General features: G+C 37.8%; 1 protein-coding gene across 1 annotated transcript in view; it reads right to left on the reverse strand.

Annotated features, from left to right (window-relative positions):
• Su(z)12 (Polycomb protein Su(z)12) overlaps positions 1-22,145 on the reverse strand; it is a 399,441-nt gene that overhangs the window by 45,691 nt on the left and 331,605 nt on the right. The window contains exon 7 of the mRNA XM_067137639.2: positions 19,821-19,974. Coding sequence (XP_066993740.2) covers positions 19,821-19,974 — 154 coding nt within the window. The remainder of the gene's footprint in view (positions 1-19,820; positions 19,975-22,145) is intronic.

A 22,145-nucleotide genomic window follows, 5' to 3' on the forward strand; every position in this document is an offset into this window, starting at 1 on the left:
ACAAGAACAACTTCATGCACTGAACAAGAAAATTGAAAAGTATGGTATAAAAATCAGCGCAGAGATAAGCAAGACCATGTGACATTAAAAAGAGAAAGACAAGGGAAAGGCGTTGTGAAAATTGGTGGTCAAAGCCTTGAAATTGTTCACAGTTTCAAATACCCTAGGGAATGAAATAATGCAGAATACAAGGCTGTGCATGGAGAGTAGCAAGAGGGTAAAACAGGGCAATGCATTCTACCAGAGTGTAAGAGTTTGGAATAAGAGAGAACAGTAAAGAGATAATGCACAAAATATATTATGCACCAATATTGATTCATGCAGCTGAGAGCTGGACAATGACAAGTAGAGAGGAGAGTAGAATTCAAGCCAGCAAAATGAAATACCTAAGAGGTATAATTAAGAAAGACAGATTGAGAAATGAAAATGTGAGAGAGGAATGGAAAACCTAAATGAGAGAACTGATAGCAGTACACTTTTTTTTTTTTTTTTTTTTGCTTTATGTAGCACTGACACAGACACATCTCTTGGCGACGATGGGAAAGGGAAGGGCTAGGAGTAGGAAGCGACCATGGCCTTAATTAAGGTACAACCCCAGCATTTGCCTCGTGTGAAAATGGTAAACCACGGAAGATCATCTTCAATAAACAGGAGTGCAAAAAGAAACCTGGACTGGAACTGGAACAAAATGATGGAAGAAGCCATGCATCTTGGTAGGTGTGCTAATTACCAACTGACAAGCCCAAATTAGCACACTGGGGCACAACTCTGGCAACCAAGAATGAGCTGAAAAATTTATGTCCAATAATGGACCAATTATATTGGAATTATGAATATACTCATTCAGAACAAATATTTTAGGTTCCCTATGGGAATCAATATCTCCATCAGTCCCAAATCATTTGAAGGGAAACCACTAAAATGCAGGCCCAAATGGATCACTTCTGAAGAGGAGAGAAAGATGAGAAACAAAAGAATAAAGAGGTTTTGGGAAGAGAAGAGAAGAAAGGCCAAGAAGCGTTAAGTTCTATGCGGTGTACAGTTGGCCAAAATTCAAAATCAAGAAGAAAAAAATTGTCTCATTATTATGCTTATTATCTTGAGAATTTTCTTCAAATTCTTTTTTTCACATTTTCAAGACTGCCATTGTGAATGTATTTGTCATTACAGAGAAGGATTTGGGGTTGTATGTTTTTGAATTAGTGCTGTGGCCTCTAAAGATACATTAGTTTTGTATTTGAAGACTAAGTGGAGTGTAATTAGAATAAATAATGAGATTAACTCAAAAATCCTTGTCTAACTGTACCTTATAACACTCATGCACTGTGATAGCACTGTATTCTCGGTGATGTCACATGCATCAGCAAATGGCAGTGTAGCTTTCTGGAATGGCCTGCCTGTGAGTTATTCTAATTACATTGGACAATGGCTACCATTTTGTCTGATAATAAAATAACGTACTGTATATACACACATAATCCAATAATCTATGCATCCAAATTTTAGGAGATATTTTTTTAAATAAGAAAATTGGCTTTAATTTGTTTTATTTACAAGAAGAAATTAACCATTCTAGTGCCAGGTAAAAATGTAAATAAGAGATCTAAAAGTGCCAGGCTGCTTTAATGGAAAATATAGGCTTTCAGATAAAAGAATGTAACTCCTCTGTTTTTAAAGATATGAAAGTGAAACTTAATCAGGGCGTGCAAAACATGGTCATCTAAATTCAGGATAACTTTCAGATCATGATCAGATTTATTCCTCACATTATTGGTTAATTAATTAAATTTAATGAAAATAAAAGTTGGAAAATTTGCTAATTCCTATTACCACACGCTTACAAATGGAGTAAAAACGAACACTGGAGGGCAAACATACATAATACAAGAACCAGGAAACACATTTTGTTTGTTCTAAAAATATCTGAAGGGGTGTCAAAAATCCTAAATTCTAAAATCTAACGTATTGAAAAATACACCATCAATGCAATCACACAAGTAAAGAGAATTAAATTACTACAGTGAAAGTAAACAGCCGTATGGCTAATGACTGACAAGTAAATTTGTGACTTCTAGGACTGTGATTTTGATCCTGGTGACGAATCAAGTGCCGATGTCACCTCAGATAATGCGTGGAATATGATGAAACATAACCAAGTCAATGATGATGTTGATACTAATAGTGACTGGGAAGAAAATAAAGTTGACCAAGAAAATCCTGCACAGACTCCACAACATTTCCTGGACTCATTAGTTCTTTAATTTCCTCTCTCCTACATAACTCTTCTTTGACTTTGATGCCATGCTTTTACAAATTGTGCATAAACAAGTCATGGAAATGTAAACATCACTTAAAATTATCGACAGACAGAAAACAATGGAATGTTGTCACAACATGGTACTGTACAAGTACACTATTCCAGAAGTGAAATTATTCGTAGCGAAATTAAGTAGAATGAATAATTTCATAGTATGTCACAGAAGTTCAGATTGATGCAATATCGAAATATATAATCATGATGGCAGTGTAAAAAGACAAACACAGGGGATTTGGAATGTTGAGAAGATCCAACACTGTGAAAAGAAAATGACACAAAATGACTGACATTCTTAGCATATAGACGTGTCACAGGTAAGAGTTGGAATAAATCAGATAAAAACTTCAAGAAGAGAACTGGATAAAATGGATATATCAGCTAGAATAATACATCAAGTTATCGCGAAATATAGCGAAACATAATTATAAAACGCATTATTTCCCTCCCAAATACTTGACAAGAGTTAGAAACTAGCCATCTATAAAACGCCTATAGAATTATACCGACCAAAGAAGCAAGAAGCCACAATAACAAAAAACAAAAAAAATCATTAAAACTTATAAGCAAACCAAATTAAATAGATTTTGAGAATATTGCGGACATTATGGAGGTCTGATAATAGAAATTAGAGACCAAGAAGTTATAAAAGAAAGATAGTTGTTCAATTAGGAGGCTTTGATAATATTAACATGTATCGGCTGACGTCATATATGTCTTCTATTTCCATAAACGAGCATCTCAAGATGTTCTCTTTAAAAAGATGGGTGACACACTACCTCGGGTTACCTAAGCTGAACGTGATGAACTACCATCGCAGATGACGACCACATAGCCAGCCATGAACCACGAGGATCACTCCCAGCAGCAGAGAATAGACAAGACCTAAACCATTCCAGAAGTGAAGGAAAGGAGATAAGTTTCTTGAAATAAAATATGTAGTTTGATAGATAGTATGTGAGTAGATGAATTTTTAGTCATTGTTATTGTGTCGTTATGACCATCAAAATTAACCTATATGATGGTAGATTCTCGCGAGTGATTTATGTATAAATCGATTTAAAGGAAGTAGGTAGTCATCTACAGAGTGAAGCAAATCCCAGTTAGATATCAAAAGAAATATGTGATCCAAGTAATGTTATACCATAGCTGAAGATTAAGTTCTTATAAGAAGAAAATGTTATGAGATTATATTGACATAAGTAATAGTTTGATACGAATGTAGGCGATATATTCAAAGAATAAGTAGGAGATACGTTGTTATTATGAGATAGGTATGAGATATGAAAATGTCACCAGACAGGAGGAAGGTTATTACGAATTAATAGGCAGATGATCCGATATTAAGAGTATATGAGAATGAAACTACTTGTGCGTCAAGGAAAGATAATATTATTATGAAGAGATGAGGATAATAAGAAGAAATACGAGTCGAAATGGATAATTTATGAAAGTACCAAGTTGTTATAGGAAAGAAATGAAAGATGAATTAAATAAGAATATTCTATGATGAAATGAAAGAAGAGATGGAATGTTTAAAGTAATGAATGTAATGATTGATGCAAAGTAGGATCACATGTGCTAGTGACTGAGTAACATTGTATGTTATCAAGAATCCATGCATTACAATAGTTGCAACGTATTTTAACCTTCATAAAATAGGATGATAGGTTGTGGTCATCTAAGGATATCCCTATGAAAACAAATGTTTATTGTACTTGGATATGTTAAGGCAGAACTGCATGTAAATAACTGCATTATTTTAAATGGATTATGGTACAATTAGGTTAATATAGAGGATCATTGCTATTCCATGTAAGAGTACGTGTGGGTTGATATCGTATTATGTCTTCAAAAATGAGTTTTCCCTCATGTTAATTGATTCATGGGAGATCTTATAGTCCAAATTAGAACCATTTAAGGTTGTAAATACCAAGCTAGATTTAATAATCACTTTACATTGGATAACAATGTTAATTTAAGACAAGATTTTTGAATGATAGAGTAGTACTAATATATTAACAGCAAATTTTGGCTGAAGTTAACAAGAAACTTATCCACTTTCCAGATGCTTATTAGGAAAGAATATCTACATCATAATTCCCGAGTAAAGCTATTAAACATAATTTTAATGAAATGTGATATGAACAAATAAGACTATTGCATACCTGCCAACTTTTAGAAATCAAAAATAGGAAGATTTTTAATTCTTGGATTTCATTACGTAAGTTATATTGCACCACGCTTTAGGTGGAAAAAGGTCAGGATAAAAGGCATACATATCTACGGTTACAATGCGAATTGACCATTAAATTTAAAATCTTAAACTAAGAAAAGATAAAAATTGTTGCAAGAAAATATACCTAATCATTCTCATTTATGACACATACGAATAATAATATTTATGTCACACCGACACACGCAGCAAAAGGCATAATAGTTTCCTTTATTAGACGGTAAAATGAAAGGAAATTTATAGGTATCTCTGAACACTTGAAGATAACGTGTGTCATATATTTTGGCTATAACGAGAAGAGAAAATACCAGAAACTGACACCGACACAACTCTCTGAAATACATTCAACCCATTAAAATGATACACTGAAATATGCGAAACTACCACATACAAAACAATTTAATATGTCTCATACATTATTAATATACGACTTTGACAGGGGGGGCAAAGCACAGAAACACAAGCAAAAACATGTGGCCTACAACACCAATGAAACTATGCACTGAAACAATGTTAACAGTGTGCGAACCACACAATAACAAACTCTTTCTTTCATTCCGATTAACTGAGTTGCTAGCACACGCTAGCCTCTCTTGCTTGCAAGACGATTGCTGTCCCAAATCCCCAGCTGTGTAAAGCACACGCACTGCTGTAGTGAGCGAGAAACATGATACACAAAGGCGACGGACGAAACAAAAGCATCAAATTAAACACTCTTGAAAATGAGGTTGCGTATTTTAAACAAGCATATAAGAATGTATCCTTTGGAGTATTGACCATATTGGAGGTTATAAAATCGAACCCCATGGCGCAACCGCTCCAGAGGGCCATGGCGACCAAGCGACCGCTGCTCAGCCCGAAGGCCTGCAGATTACGAGGTGTCGTGTGGTCAGCGTGACGGATCTTATCGCCATTATTCTTGGCTTTGTAGACGGGGGCCACCATCTCACCGTTAGATAGCTCCTCAATTGTAATCACGTAGGCTGAGCACACCTCAAACCAACCCTCACATGCAGGTAAAAATCCCTGACCTGGGCAGGAATCAAACCCGGGGCCTGCAGATCAGAATTGTCATCCTGTTTGCTTCCCTTCTCCCAATATCTGTAAATGGCTAGTTTCGTCTGCGTGTTGTCATAATGAGTGTGCTGTCTGGCATCAGCTGCATAGGAATGTGTAGTGTGAAATGCCCAGCGATTAAACCAGGATTAATGTCATGATTATATTTTGAAAAATTAATGTTATATATAAGCAAAAGGGCTACATTTCAATTTGTTATTCTGGAAGTTCAAAATTTGTTAAAATGAAATATTTTAACATACTTTCAATTGTGAAAAGGGAAGCGGCCTAAAAATAATTCACAATTCTGAACATTATTTTAAACTGACGTTCATTACAGTGATATCTTACTGTATAAGCGAAGTCACAAAGGAAAGCATATTACAGTATCATAATGCACTGGATTTTATGTTATGCATTAAGTCTCACACATACCCTATACTGATATACTTAAATTGCAGCCAGTTCAATAAGGTCACATTCCATCCACCTCATTAGGCCAAGGAATACACTAGTATCCGGAATTACCTACCTGCCTTTTAAACAAAGGGAGAGAGCTGCTGTTACTAACATAATGGGAGGATTTTAGATGACAGGTTGATCTTGAGCTAAGAGCAGTCATGCATGCTGCAGGGTCGTCGTCACAGGCTGATACTCATATCTGAGTATTCATATTTCTCCTGTGATTCTTCCAATATTTGAATTCAGGAATGCAGATTCCTTTGATAGCCAAGGAGACAAATCCCAGCATGAAATATATGACTATACTGGTTGCATCACATGGAGGGTAGAGGTCGAGGGTTGAGCCTTGCGTTACAACGTTTTTCTGCTACCTGTCTACGATGTTCACGCTCAAATTGTGCAACAGCGGCTGCAGTAGTTGAGCGCCAGCGAGTGTTGTCTTCTACAATGATATACCAAGTACTTGGATCAATGTCAGTGCTCCTGATTATTTACATGATCGAATAAATATTTGAATAAAATAATCAAATGAGTTTCAAATACCATTCAGTTGTAGTGATGGCATAATTGAATACCTTTAATATTCGAATAACCTCCATCCCATTATTTACATAATCAAATAAAGAATCAAATATAATAATCAAATGAGTTTCAAGTATCATTCACTTGTATTGCATAGAATATTCGGATGCGTAATGAATCAATTTTTCGGTTTAAGTGTGTCAGATGGATAATCGACTAATAAGTGAATAGATGAACTCTGACAAAAAACAGAAATATACCTTTTTCCAAACGTTTGTCCAAATACTGAAATTAGATGAGTGAATTAACTGTCAAATAACATCACTTTGCATTCGATTATTTCGAAAGCATTCACTATTCAATTGCCTCATTCATTCGAATGCACTTCCAAATTAATAACTGAAACAATAACCGGATGGAAAAATTCACTAATCGATTGCTTCATTGATTCGAATTGAGTTTTCGATGAATCAAAAAAATAATTGGATGGAAAAATATTCACTATTCGATTGCCTCATTCATTTGAATGGGGTTTCGAATGAATAATAGAAAAAATAATCAGATGGAAAAAATATTCACTATTCAACTGCCTCAATCATTCGAATAAATAATCAAAAAGTGATATCAAATGGGAAATTAATTGAATAATCAAATAAAATGAAATTATCGAATAAGCGATTATTCTGTATTCGATTATCGCATCACTAAATCTGATCTTTATAGCAGTTCAGGGGGTCACTTTGGGGTCTCCTGCCTGTACTGATTTTACTATACAGAGTTTTTCGAGGAATTCTGTCATCTTTCATGCGCTGGACATGTCCAATCCATCTGAGTTGGTGACCAATGATGGTGTCCTCTATACTGGTCATCTTTGCCCTCTCTAGAACTGTTGTGTTTAGAATGTAGTCATCCCATTTGATGATCATAATATATATATGAGCTTCTGTTGATGGAAGCGTTCTAGTCTCTTCATATCATGGCAATACAGAGTCCAGGTTTCACATCCTTAGAGGAGGGTGGAGATGACAACTACTGAATACGCCATCAATTTTGTATATATTCTTGCATCTTTGTTCAAGAAGACCCAAAATGTAAGACATCCAAAAACTATATAAGCAGCATGTATTCTGTTCTCCATGTCCTTCTCCGTTAAGCAATTATTAGAGAAAATACTTCCTAGATAGATGAAATGATCTACTTGTCCTAGAGGTATACTGGAGATAGTAATACTGAAATCTAAACAGGCAGTTCCAGGAGCTGGCTGTGAGAGTATTTTTGTTTTAGGAATGTTGATGGTTAGGCCAAATCGTTCAGATACCCTATACTCTGCATGGCCTTACTTCTAAATTAAAGTTTTGCAAAACAAATGACCATCACCTTTCCTCTGTTGCCAGTGCGCTATGATTGCAAGAACAGCTGATGCAATACGACCACGGTAAACAGCCCTTATAAAATGAAATACCATACTCAAAAAAACTAATGAAAATGGATTGAAAACAAATTCACAAAGACTACACTTACTAACAACATCTGACACTAATAAGAAAATATATTATTACTAGGGCTCGGATGTTTAGGAAAAGTCATATCTTTTTCTTTGTCTCTATTTTCTTGTCTGATTGGATTTCGGTGCAAATCAGGTGATTATCGTCACAATTAAGTGATTTTCATTTGTCATATAAATGCATATTTTGGCTATTTTTTGCCATAAGGTCATATTTTGAGCTATTTTAGTAGAAACATCATATTTCGGCAGTTTGACGACAGCTGTAGGTGTGCGAAATCATCTTCAACTTACCGAATGCGAACTAGTGTTTACAAAACTGTTTCTTGGTATCACGCTGTTGATACAAGTCAAATAGTCGAATAACCAACCCGTTGTACTCTGCAACCCGGCCTCCCAGGTAGAGAGAGAAATAATCCGGAAAATCCCGTCCCAGCAGTGAGCTAATTACTTCTGGTAATCAATCACTTGTCTTTGTTCAGATATTAGCACCTCAACCTCATTTCACTTATACAATCGTTAGTTTACAGTAAATAGTAACCCAGCACACATTCCAGTATGCCTAAGGAAAAGTCTTCTACTAGTGTTAAGTTACGAAGCTTTGTTAAGGAATTTGGAGAAGAATATTTCTGTACAGATGGTTTAGTTTCAATTTCTAAGCCGGCCCCGTGGTGTAGGGGTAGCGTGCCTGCCTCTTACCCGGAGGCCCCGGGTTCGATTCCCGGCCAGGTCAGGGATTTTTCCCTGGACCTGAGGGCTGGTTCGAGGTTCACTCAGCCTACGTGATTAGAATTGAGGAGCTATCTGACGGTGAGATAGCGGCCCCGGTCTAGAAAGCCAAGAATAACGGCCGAGAGGATTCGTCGTGCTGACCACACGGCACCTCGTAATCTGCAGGTCTTCGGGCTGAGCAGCGGTCGCTTGGTAGGCCAAGGCCCTTCAAGGGCTGTAGTGCCATGGGGTTTGGTTTGGTTTTGGTTTAGTTCTATTTTGCAAGTTGTGTGAAGTGAAAGCCATGGCTGAAAAACATTTTAATGTGTAACAAAACAATGAAATGAAATGTCGTATGGCTTTTAGTGCCGGGATATCCCAGAACGGGTTTGGCTCGCCAGGTGCAGGTCTTTCTATTTGACACCCGCAGGTGACCTGCGCGTCGTGATGAGGATGGAATGATGATGAAGACAACACATACACCCAGCCCCCGTGCCATTGGAATTAACCAATTAAGGTTAAAATCCCTGACCCGGCCGGGAATCGAACCCGGGACCCTCTGAACCGAAGGCCAGTACGCTGACCGTTCAGCCAACGAGTTGGATAACAAAACATTGTAACACGGCGAAACACAGCAACAATGTCAAACGACATGTCGATAAGAAGAGGCAGCAATTGATATTCAATAAGGCTATTACATCTTCAGTGATGGGCAGATGTTCGGATTCTTCAAAGGAACTTTGTGATATGATGGTGTCTGGTAATATTCCTCTAAACAAGGTGAACAATACTCATTTAAAGAATAGGTGGAGGGCGTGGCTCGATGCTGCTGCGCATTATTGTGTAAACTTATCCACTATCAAAAACATTGTTAACGGCTTCAACAAAGATGATGCCTCTTCTATCAAGATTGCCCAGGAATTGTTTTCCAACAGTTTGTCAGATAGTCTGGCATATATTAAGTCGAACTGTGGAATTATATCGAGTGCAATTACTCGTTTAGAATCTGCTGGCTTAGAAATTCATGCAAGTATTGGCATTGTGAGAAGTGTTGAACTTTCAGTACAACAATCACATGAAATAGCTGGTGACAGTGTAAAACGGAAACTTCAAAATGTCCTTAATCGAAATGATGGTTTTCACCGTGTGTGCAAGATAAATGATGTTGTACCAGTACACTTCAAGATGAGTGCATATTCAACAGAAGTGATTCAACATTATTTAAATATACACCAATAACGTCTTGTCATGTAGAAAGGAGCTTCTCATGTGTTAAGTGATAATCGGAGGTCTTTCGCGCCTGATGCTTTGAAGATGAATCTTGTCATACACTTCAATTCCACCTGTGGAGAAGAATGAAAAAGGTACAGTATGTGAGTTTGCACTACAGGCTCTGACGCTCTACCATAATGTATCGAAAGACATCTATTTAATTCGTTTTTTTGGTGCTCAGTTTAAACTTTAACCCATCTGAATAATGTTAATGAAATCTGGGCTTAAACGTTCCAAAATATTTTTTAAAAAATAGATTGCTAGTTTTCTCGTATTCCAAACCACCAATGTAGGGTGCAAACACGGACTTTTACAATGTTGTGTGATCTGATAATCTTCGCGAACTTAGTACACTAAGTTCACAAAAGTTTGATAAGTGAATCAAGGATAATAGACTGTGAATAACTGATGCACATGTATATTCAGAAAACTAATATTAAAGTAAGAATACAGAATTTAATTAACAAATGTGTCTCAGAGGAATTACTGTTCTGATTTATAATTTATTTTAAAATGCCCATATTTTGATTAATCATTTTCGGGTCATATTTTGTCATTTTTACGTCATATTTCGTCACTTTTGAGGTCATATTTCCTCATTTTTGAGGTCATATTTGCTTGCTTATTTGGGCTATTTTTAGGTCTTAAAAATCTGAGCCCTAATTATTACGAATAAAAGAGAACGAGGAAATAACACATCACTCACCGCTAATGGCTGGCACAGGAAGGAGGTTACGGCCTATAAAGGGAACACTCCACTGATCTCAGAGTCACTGGTACCCTCCAACAATGAATCACTGTCACTATCACCAGCTTCCAAAGATATGAAACTTTCAATGGAGTTTTCCACTACATCTTCTTTCTCCATGCCTCAAGTATTAATCCTTGTGAAACCAACGTAGTTGGTCCGTTATTGGACATTATACATTTTCCAAATAACTCATTCCTGGTTGCCAGCTTTTTGCCCCAGTTTGCTAAATTGGGCTCACCAGTTGGTAAACAGCACATCCACCAAGAATCCACCAAGACATATAGCTAGTGCATACCGTGGAGGCCACTGTGTAGGCTACTTGGAGCCACCTGCAGTGCCAATGCACTATGAGAGACTTTGTCTCATTTCCATTTATAAATTTGTTTACTCATTCGGGACAAATATTTCAGGTTCCCTACAGGAATCAACATCTATATTAATTTTTGTGTACTACGCACAACTTTCCTCCAGTCATCGGCACTGACAATCGCCACAGTTTCGGCTAACAGGTTTTCCACCTCGGGCACAGTAAACCGTTTATTTTTGGTTGCAACATAACCCTTAATCTGAGCCCAAATTTTCTGTAATGCACTGAAATGGCAATGATAAGGTGGAAGTCGAATAACTTAATGTCCATGACGTTTTGCAATTTCATCCACGATATACACTGGAAATTGTGGCTTGTTTTCTTTCACAAACCGCAACAAATCACCTTCCTTCATATCGTCCCGCACAGGAATGTTGTGCCTCCTTAACCACTCAGCAAGAATCGACTTCTTTGCTGCCATTGTCGGAGCTTTGTCCTAAATTACGGAATGGTAGAGGGCGTAGTCCATTATTATCATACAATTTTTAGACAGGTTATTCATTATAATACCAATATAAATGGTCCGTTATTGGACATCAAATTTTTTCAGCTAACTCATTCCTGGTTGCCAGCGTTTTTTCTTGTTTTTCCAGCTAACTCATTCCTGGATCCCAGCGTTTCGCCCCCCGTGTGCTAGGTTGGGCTCATCAGTTGCTACCTAGCACAGGCAGTGCCAATGCACTATGACAGAGTTTGTCTCATTACCAAAAATTGATGCCTGCTTGGCCATCAGATGATAGCGTATTTACTTGTGTATTAGACCCCCCCCCCCCCCCCTGGCTTTTCAAGACTAAGAAAATGAAAAGAAAAAAAAAAATCTCGCATATAAGACCCCCCCCCAAACATAATTCGTCAGAGAAGAACGATTCCGCTTCAAAACGGGTACAAGTCTTATTACAGCTCTGAAGACATCGCACAAATTTGTGAATAGTTTCGTCCGTACGACCTACACAATGAAAACGCGTCGAATCCATGCGGTACATCTGCGTTTCATAGTTAAGAAATGTCCGCCTCTGTAGCGTAGGTCTACTGCAGCTTTGATGACGTCGCACAAATAAGTGAATAGGCTTAGCTTCGTGTCCGACCCACGCATTGCAAGCATACATTAGTCATGCTATATGTCTGTGTTTTGTAGTTAATAATGTCCGTCAGCGTAATGGTTAGCACAATTAGTTGCTGTTCTCGGGAGTCTGACTTAGATTCCTGGTACCGTACCGCCAGAGATTTACGAATGGCAGGAAGGTTGATATGCGGTAAAAGCAATACATGTAACTCCTCTCCACTGGGGGTGTGTCTAAAAAGAGCTGGATCATCTCGGGATGAGGAAACGAGTTTACTTTAGTTGAGAAATATTCGTGGCTGTGGGCTGTTGCTATTTATACATCAGGCGAGATCATTAAGAAAGTGGTCATTTAATATCTCGTAACTCGGGCCAATATAGGTATACTGTATATTTGGAGAGAAGTAAGTTTAAAACGTGATAAAAGCTATTCATTAAAATGATTGTTTTACTCGCCAACATACCTAACAAATAATAATAATTTTATGTCCCCACGTACTTTAAATGATTTTTGGAGACGCCAAACAAAATACACTAGGGTATGTGCTAATAAAAAGAGAGACAACGAACGTACGAAATTAAACATTATGATAATATAACGCATTACCGCCACATCTGTAGATATCCATAAACGCGGTATATTTCCCTGTTATTTATTTGTATTCTTTCCGTCGAGGAACTTTTGGCACTATCAGGGTGATAATATACCTAACCTAAACAATGTGGTCCGTCTTATCTCATGGGCAGCTGTTTACGTAAATCCTGATGTGATAAATGTAGAGAACAAGCATGAAATGTAGGCTACTTAAAAATAAGGGTCAGTGTTTCAACAGCCGCAGTTATCAAAAGAATGTTTCCAGTTACTATGTATTACTTGTTTGATTTATTAACAGGCTTCTGTATATGAGATATTGTTTCATCCATTTCATACAGAGCATTATCATCTCATTTACATAGCGTTTTCACATTTTCTTCTTTTTGGTATTTCTATGTTATTTGTTCAAATAATTTGTAAAAGCCACCTATAATTGGAGTGTGTCTCTGTTGGTGGCACATTTAATAAATAAATAAATAAATAAATAAATAAATAAATAAATAAATAAATAAATAAATAAATAAATAAATAAATAAATAAATAAATAAATAAATAAATAAATTACATTCGGAAGTACAACTCGTAACATACGCTAGTTATCAGCTGATGGTTTGGCATGCCGGCATGCCTTCTACAGCACGGCTTTATTCAGAAGGAGTGGCTTCTGCTACATATACACCAACTGGGAATATCAGAGACCATCTCCAGAAACCAAACCATTTGGGAGTAGATTCACACTGTTTAGACTCTATAGTCAGGAACAAAATTATTTTTAAAAGGTCCAAAAAGATGGGACCTCGTATGCTCTTGATTGCAGTGCATGGCTCAGAGAGAATGAAGCATGGCTAACGCGACTGACGAGATGGCAGTGAAGACTGCGTCACTTGAATTGCCGACACGCCGGTAGCAGGGCAGGGAAGTTGGCGGCGCACGGCGATAATTCAAATGAAAGCAGCGATCAGGTTTACTGTGTGGTAGGCCTACTGCTGAGCTAACATAGACAAATGACTGGCCATTAAGTTCTTTTGCATCAATATTTAATTATATGATAACACGATACCCTTATCCCTTTTTTCTACGGGGTCAAGTATGAAGTGAGACGAATCTTCGTCGCGAGTTTTTACGGCCGGATGCCCTTCCTGACGTCAACTTCACCAGAGGAATTAATGAGATGTAACGAATGACATATGAGTAACTAAAACGGACTTTTATATGTACCATAGGCTTAAAAGTCATCTTCACCATTTACTGTCTTTTTACGTTTAGAAATACCGCCTTCCGACGAAAATAGCCAGTATAACAAATATATTCTAAGTTTGTTAAATAATAGTACAGAATGGTTACACGTACAATTTATAGCTCTTTATAGCCTAGAAGTCGTGTTTGCTGCACAAAATTTTGAGGTTATCGCATATTGGACACCCCTTTACTATTTTTGGCTGTAAAAGTGGGGAAAAAAGAGGGGTCTAACACGTGAGTAAATACAGTAGATATTGATTCCCATAGGGAACCTGAAATATTTGTCCTGAATGAGCAAATTTATAATACCAATATAAATGGTCCATTATTGGACATTATAAATTTTTTCAGCTAACTCATGCCTGGTTGCCAGCGTTTCGTCCCCCCCCCCCCCCCCCCCCCCCCCCCGTGTGCTAGGTTCGGCTCATCAGTTGGTACCTAGCACACCCAGCGATGAAAATGAGTTACTATTTTGTTGAAATCATTCGGCATTTTTTGGCATAAATGTTGTTCTTTGTCGATGAAAAAGTCCTTTTCCCTTCATAAAATGACATCATCCAGCCACGGCTAACCTTCAAATCTGAGGCACTGATTAAATATGCAGCAGCTATTTCTTGTCCTTTTACAGCATTTTGTAAGAAACGACATATCCAACGTTGCATAACAAAATCATATATTTAAGCAGATCCTTCTCTACTTTCAGAAACTTGCTGCTTTTTAGTCCACGAAATGCTGTGCGAGAATTGTTGGTCACTTGAAGTGCACGCCTCTGTCACCGCGGTAGCATACGTTGGATTCAGACACTGAATACTTGCAACCCGCTGCCCTATTCCAGTATGTTTCGGCGTACCTGATCACTGTGAATTTATATGATGCAGTATTACTTGAATACTTGCTCACTTGTCCAACTTACAAGCAATAATAGCAGTATACACACTAGTAAGTGCCTGGCTGGCGAGCGGGTACTAGAAGAACAAATTCAAGGACATAACAAGAGGTCTGTTCCGCTGTTTAAAATATCCAGTCCAACAACAGTAAAGCAAGACTTCATCTGGCCTGATAGCAATAATTCACAACTAAATCCTAATTTGTTCTATACTTTAATAATAAATCAGGATTTTAACATCAACAAGATTTAAATTTGACGATAAGATAGTTGATTTTTAATGGCCCTACGCTTAAATGGCAACAACAATTCAAATAGTGACAAGAAACAGTTTATTTGTGGCAGACTCGGCTAGTAAATCCATCTAAGGTTATGATACATATTTGTCAGAGTTGTACAATATAGGAGGAATATTTGAACTTTTCACAAAGTTTTTAAAAGTGTCCTAGTATGTGTGAATGTGTTAGATTACAACAGACATTAACAAGAATGAACAGTATATATATGGGTTAGAGTTAAATCATAGATGGCAATGTTCAATGTAAAAAAGAGTGATGTTAGATCTTGGGATTTGGGGAAGATTGATATCGATGCAGAAAGCGCTGATGAAGGGAGTTAAGGCTCTTGACACATGTACATAAAACATGTATGCAAAACATCAAATATTGATAATATATTGACAGGGCGGACTAAACAATCGCCCACTGTACAATGTGGACTAACAAACAATTCTGAGATCACAGAAAACGCATGTCCCTACCCGAAACACTCATAAAATATGTTTGTACCAGACTGGAACAGAGCGTCACTAGTCACTACTGAACTGATTCTCTCACTGAAGTAGTACAGTGGTGTTTCTTACCGGCTGATAACAGGACGTTGCCCAGTATTTGGAATGCCTGGTTTTGCAATAGGATGGCTGCTACCTGAGTAGTTGACATCTTTATTTTGAAACGTATCAGGAGCTGTGCGATGGATGTTCAAAGAAGTGGGTACCGGTGCGTCAAATACGTGAATATTTCTTTTTCTCCACTTTGCACCCAAAAATATTGGGATTCGTAAATTATGCAAGGGAGTCAATTATGCAAGAAAATATGGTATTGCACTGATCTCATTTCCCATTTTTGCTTCTTGTGACAGCACACTTCTCAAGTATTTGAAGTTCTTCACTGCCTCCATTTCTCTGTTACCAATCAAGAGTTTTACTTCATCCATGAATTTCTCAAGTCATTATTACAGTCATGCTCTTCTTCACATTGATCTTCATACAAGCTTTCTCTATTTCCTGGTTCCAGACACTTACCAGCCCTGAACATCCTGTTCATTCTCTCCCCAAATCAATAAATCATCTGGAAAAAAAATTAGCATTTTGTTTTTGTATGATTGTTTCTTCTTTCTTTCTTTCTTTCTCTTTTTTCTTCCTTTCTTTCTATCTTAAACACAGTGATTTTCTATAAGTGATTATTTAAGCTAGCATTTAAAGGAACAGAATCCAAGTACAGTACAGCCCATTTTTAATTAAATGCTAGTATATTACAGCTACAAAATTGAAGTGACAAATACTGTAACCAATTTTGTATTGTATTCTGTATTGTACTTACAAAATATGTTTCCTGCATCAAAATGTACTTTGTAATGAACTGTTCAAAGTATTATCCTTTTCATACAAATCTGACATCTTTATTTTGAAACGTATCAGGAGCTGTGCGATGGATGTTCAAAGAAGTGGGTACCGGTGCGTCAAATACGTGAACATTTCTTTTTCTCCACTTTGCACTCAAAAATATTGGGATTCGTAAATTATGCAAGGGAGTCAATTATGCAAGAACACAGTAACTTTCATTTGACTAGAAAAACCATATTGTCTTTTGTCATAAGGAACTAAACCTGCATGATGTGATATTACATCAGCATCGCATAAACATCATATCAAACGGTATCGCAGCAGCATGCTGTTCTATGTACCATAATACGAACTTCAGGGCATTTGCAATCTCTGAATGAAACACAGGTCCTTCAGGGCATCATCTCCTTCGCTACCTGCATCATCAAGGTCATAATCAGGTTTATCCTTGACCACAGAAACAATGTCTTGATCAATGAAGTCATCAGGGCTGTTGTCATCAACTTCTATCCACCATCAAAGGCAAATTTCATTTGCATCTTACACAGTATAACGTGTTTGTTTTTCGTTTTGCTTTTGACACTCCAAACATTTCTGAATCTGAAAAAACTTTGGTCCCAATTAGTCCAGATTACTGGAGTTCTATGGTATCACTTTGAATTCAGGAAATCTGTTAGGAATGTACAAGTTTTTTGCGGATTTTTCAATTATAAAAACCACTATTTGATCTGTAGTGAACTAAGTATCTTGAGGCTTAGGGTAGAGAAAGTGAAATCTGTCTGCAAACGAATAAGGATAGAAAATCTCCAGGACGAGGAAATCAGACAGAAGTACATGGATATGATTAGTGAGAAGTTTCGAACAGTAGACAGTAAGCAGGTTCAGGATATAGAAAGTGAATGGGTGGCATACAGGGATGCTGTAGTAGAAACAGCAAGGGAATGCCTAAGAACAACTGTGTGTAAAGATGGGAAAAGGCGAACATCTTGGTGGAATGATGAAGTGAGAGCAGCCTGTAAAGTAAAAAGAAAACTTATCAGAAATGGCTCCAAACAAGGGCCGAGGCAGACAGGGATTTGTACGTAGATGAAAGAAACAGAGCAAAAAAAATAGCTGTTGAATCCAAAAAGAAGTCATGGGAAGATTTTGGTAATAACCTGGAAAGGCTAGGTCAAACAGTGGGGAAACCTTTCTGGACAGTATAAAGAATCTTAGGAAGGGAGGGAAAAAGGAAATGAACAGTGTTTTGAGTAATTCAGGTGAACTCATAATAGATCCCAGGGAATTACTGGAGGTGGAGGGAATATTTTGAACATCTTCTCCATGTAAAAGGAAATCATCCTGGTGCTGTTGCAAACAGCCAAGCTCATGGGGAGGAGGAAAATTATGTTGGTGAAATTATGCCTGAGGAAGTGGAAAGGATGGTAAATAAACTCCATTGTCATAAAGCAGCAGGAATAGATGAAATCAGACTTGAAGTGGTGAAGTATAGTGGGAAGGCAGGGATGAAATGGCTTCATAGAATAATAAGATTAGCATGAAGTGTTGATAAGGTACCTTCAGATTGGACATAATCAGTAATTGCACAGGAAAGATTGCAACAACTATTGAGGTATCTCATTGATTAGTATACCAGGCAAAGTATTCACTGGCTTCTTGGAAGGGAGGGTGCGATCAGTCGTTGAGAGGAAGTTGGATGAAAACCAGTGTGGTTTCAGACCACAAAGAGGCTGTCAGGATCGGATTTTCAGTATGCGCCAGGTAATTGAAAAATGCTATGAGAGGAATAGGCAGTTGTGTTTATGTTTCGTAGATCTAGAGAAAGCATATGACAGGGTACCGAGGGAAAAGATGTTCTCTATACTGGGGGACTATGGAATTAAAGGTAGATTATTAAAATCAATCAAAGGCATTTATGTTGACAATTGGGCTTCAGTGAGAATTGATGGTAGAATGAGTTCTTGGTTCAGGGTACTTACAGGGGTTAGACAAGGCTATAATCTTTCACCTTTGGTGTTCGTAGTTTACATGGATCATCTGCTGAAAGGTATAAAATGGCAGGGAGGGATTCAGTTAGGTGGAAATGTAGTAAGCATTTTGGCCTATGCTGACAACTTGGTCTTAATGGCAGACTGTGCCGAAAGCCTGCAGTCTAATATCTTCGAACTTGAAAATAGGCGCAATGAGTTTGGTATGAAAATTAGCCTCTCGAAGACTAAATTGATGTCAGTAGGTAAGAAATTCAACAGAATTGAATGTCAGATTGGTGATACAAAGCTAGAACAAGTCGATAATTTCAAGAATTTAGGTTGTGTGTTCTCCCAGAATGGTAATATAGTAAGTGAGATTGAATCAAGGTGTAGTAAAACTAATGCAGTGAGCTCGCAGTTGCGATCAGCAGTATTCTGTAAGAAAGAAGTCAGCTCGCAGACGAAACTATCTTTACATCGGTCTGTTTTCAGACCAACTTTGCTTTACGGGAGCGAAAGCTGGGTGGACTCAGGATATCTTATTCATAAGTTAGAAGTAACAGACATGAAAGTAGCAAGAATGATTGCTGGTACAAACAGGTGGGAACAATGGCAGGTGGGTACTCGGAATGAGGAGATAAAGACTAATTTGTGAATGAACTCGATGGATGAAGCTGTACGCATAATAAATCGGCTTCGGTGGTGTGGTCATGTGAGGTGAATGGAGGAGGATAGGTTATCTAGGAGAATAATTGACTCTGCTATGGAGGGTAAGAGAAGTAGAGGGAGACCAAGACGACGATGGTTAGACTCGGTTTCTAACGATTTAAAGATAAGAGGTATAGAACTAACTGAGGCCACAACACTAGTTGCAAATCGCGGATTCTGGCGACGTTTAGTAAATTCACAGAGGCTTGCAGACTGAACGCTGAAAGGCATAACAGTCTATAATGATAATGTATGTATGTATGTATGTATGTATGTATGTATGTATGTATGTATGTATGTATGTATGTATGTATGTATGTGTGGTATTTCCATTTTACAACATATCAAAGTTCTGCTCAGAGAAAAATTCTCAACACTACCTGACAACCAAACATGATGGCAATCAGATTAAAAACTTCCTTTCATAAACACTAGAACAACACAAAAAGGTGTAGCAGAATATTACACTATGTAGCAGAATATTACACTAGAACAACACAAAAAGATGTAACTGGATATTTGTAGCAAAGAAATAGAGCTCACCAGGACAGTTCTCCTTGTTACTGCTGGAGTCTAGTGAATCATAAGGGCGGAGTGGTGTAGGCCGGTCCACAAATCCATTGCTTGGTTCAGTGGTCCAATTGAGACGAAATTTCAATGTTGGGCCTTTAGAGAAGACTTCAAATGGTCCACATTCCTGCGTTGAAACACACAGGTAATTAATGGCTCTGAATAACTAATTAAAATAAATAATCACTTGGGTACACACAAAACACATTTATGGCAAGAAATGTTTCATAGAAGTAAAACTGGAATGCTAAAGATGAGAGAAACAAATAATTTGGTTATAAAATCAAAGTAATAATAAGAAAAGGAAAAATTGTTCATAGGAGAGCTGTACAAAGACAGATAAATATCATCTTTCTTATCCATGAAGTAAATTTTGAAATTAATAAATTAATACAATAATAATAAAAAATTTATACACTGTGTTTCAAGGGGCAATGTAAATAACCTCAGCCTTTGTACATGGGGTTAACTTCTGATAAATAACCAGTGGAACCTGACCCTTCAGAGCCCCTCACCAGGTGGCGGATAGGGGGTTCCTGCAGGGATGGTCTTAGGACCCACAGACTAACAGGTAGCCTCATTCCTGGGGACTTTAAAATACTCAGACACCCTTTCTCCAGTGGTCATAAACATGGAGATTTTTGTGGAGTTCCTCTGAAATGATCAAAGAAGAGGTATACAGAAACCTTTCCAAGTGTCAGTATCAGCAGCAGAACAGGTGGCAGATCAACTCAACAATGGAGTCAATGGCAGCGTATGGGTCTCGATGAGGAAGATCAATCTAACTTGGCATCAGGCGGCAACTAGCTGTAAAACTTTGCCAAACCACAACTGATCATGAGAGTACGTCACATCGAAAAAATGATAATGGATAGGTCACCTCCCCGCAAAAGTGAGCTTCTATCCCTAAAAGCGGTAAGATGATGAGAGCGCTACCAAAGACGAGCATTGGTGAATGGGATGTCAGCACACTTACTGGTAAGACGTCAGAGTTGGTTGATGTTATGGAAAGACACAAACTGGACATCTTAGCTGTGCAGGAACCAAGTGGAGAGGAAGTAAAAACAGAAATAGCAGTCGTGGATATATAAACTCCTGTATAATGGAGAAAATAACTTGCAAAATGGAGTCAGCATAATTCTTGTCCAACACCTCACCACAAGATTGACTTCAGTCAAACGGATAAATGACCATCTAATGGCAGTGAAACTTGCAATGGATGATGTTAGCCTGAACATAATTTCCATGTATGCACCTCAAGTCTGATGTGATAAGACCATCAAGCAAGAATTTTGGGAGATCTATGAGCATTTATTGCAATAGCTGCTACCAAACGAGCCTACAATCACTCTAGGTGATCTCAATGACCCTGTTGGACAGATTGCCAACGACGTTCCCAGATTTCATGGGCCTTTTGGCTTTGGAATAACAAATGACCAGGAAGAGATGATACTTTAGCTATCATACACATATAATCTGGCAATAGTCAACACTTGCTTCCAAAAGACGGATGAACAGCTTATCAACTATAAGTTTTAAGTCCAGGAGAGAAATGTTGGTACGCAGACTGAATATGCAGCTATGACCTGCTGAACAATTTGTTGACTGAAAAGTTAGAACATTTACACCAGGAGAACCTCTTACATCACATCACAGGGTTCTTGTTGTTGAGTTAAAGCTTCGACGTCCTTTGCATCTTGAAGCAAGCTTCCTGTTACAGAAGGCGAAATGGTTTATGCTGAAAGAGATGGAAACATTTCAGCCATTCATTGATGACATGAAAGCCTATATTACCCAAGATAAGGAAGACAATACCAGTGCAGACTGTCAGTGGGAATAATTTCAGACTCACTGTACTCAGACAGCAAGGCAACATCTGGGAATCTGACTGGAAATCAAGAAAGAAATATGGTGGTGGAAGAGAGAAGTCTCAAAGGCACTAAAGGAGAAGAAAACAGCTTTCAAGGAGTGATGGAAGTCCAAGAACAGCTAGAGGGGTCACAGCTAAGGATAAGATACAAGGCAGCTAAGAAATAACAAAACAGATTGTGAATAAAGCCAAATGAGAGGCTGTGCAAGGATACGAAGGAAACTGAAAAGGTAACGCACTTGTAATAACAGATGCATCAATGATAGGGTTAGGACTGATGACACCACTGAAGTTACGATGCCAGTAGCTTCAGGAAAGGGAGGGAAGGGAGACTCATTCTTTTGCACGGAGGCACTCCACAGGCTTTGTTCTAAACTGTACACTTTTTTTCCCAATCCAAGAAAACTAAGGACTACTATGAGGAAATG

The sequence above is a fragment of the Anabrus simplex genome, chromosome 1, assembly GCF_040414725.1.
Source record: "Anabrus simplex isolate iqAnaSimp1 chromosome 1, ASM4041472v1, whole genome shotgun sequence".
In the NCBI taxonomy this organism is placed as follows: Eukaryota; Metazoa; Arthropoda; class Insecta; order Orthoptera; family Tettigoniidae; genus Anabrus; species Anabrus simplex.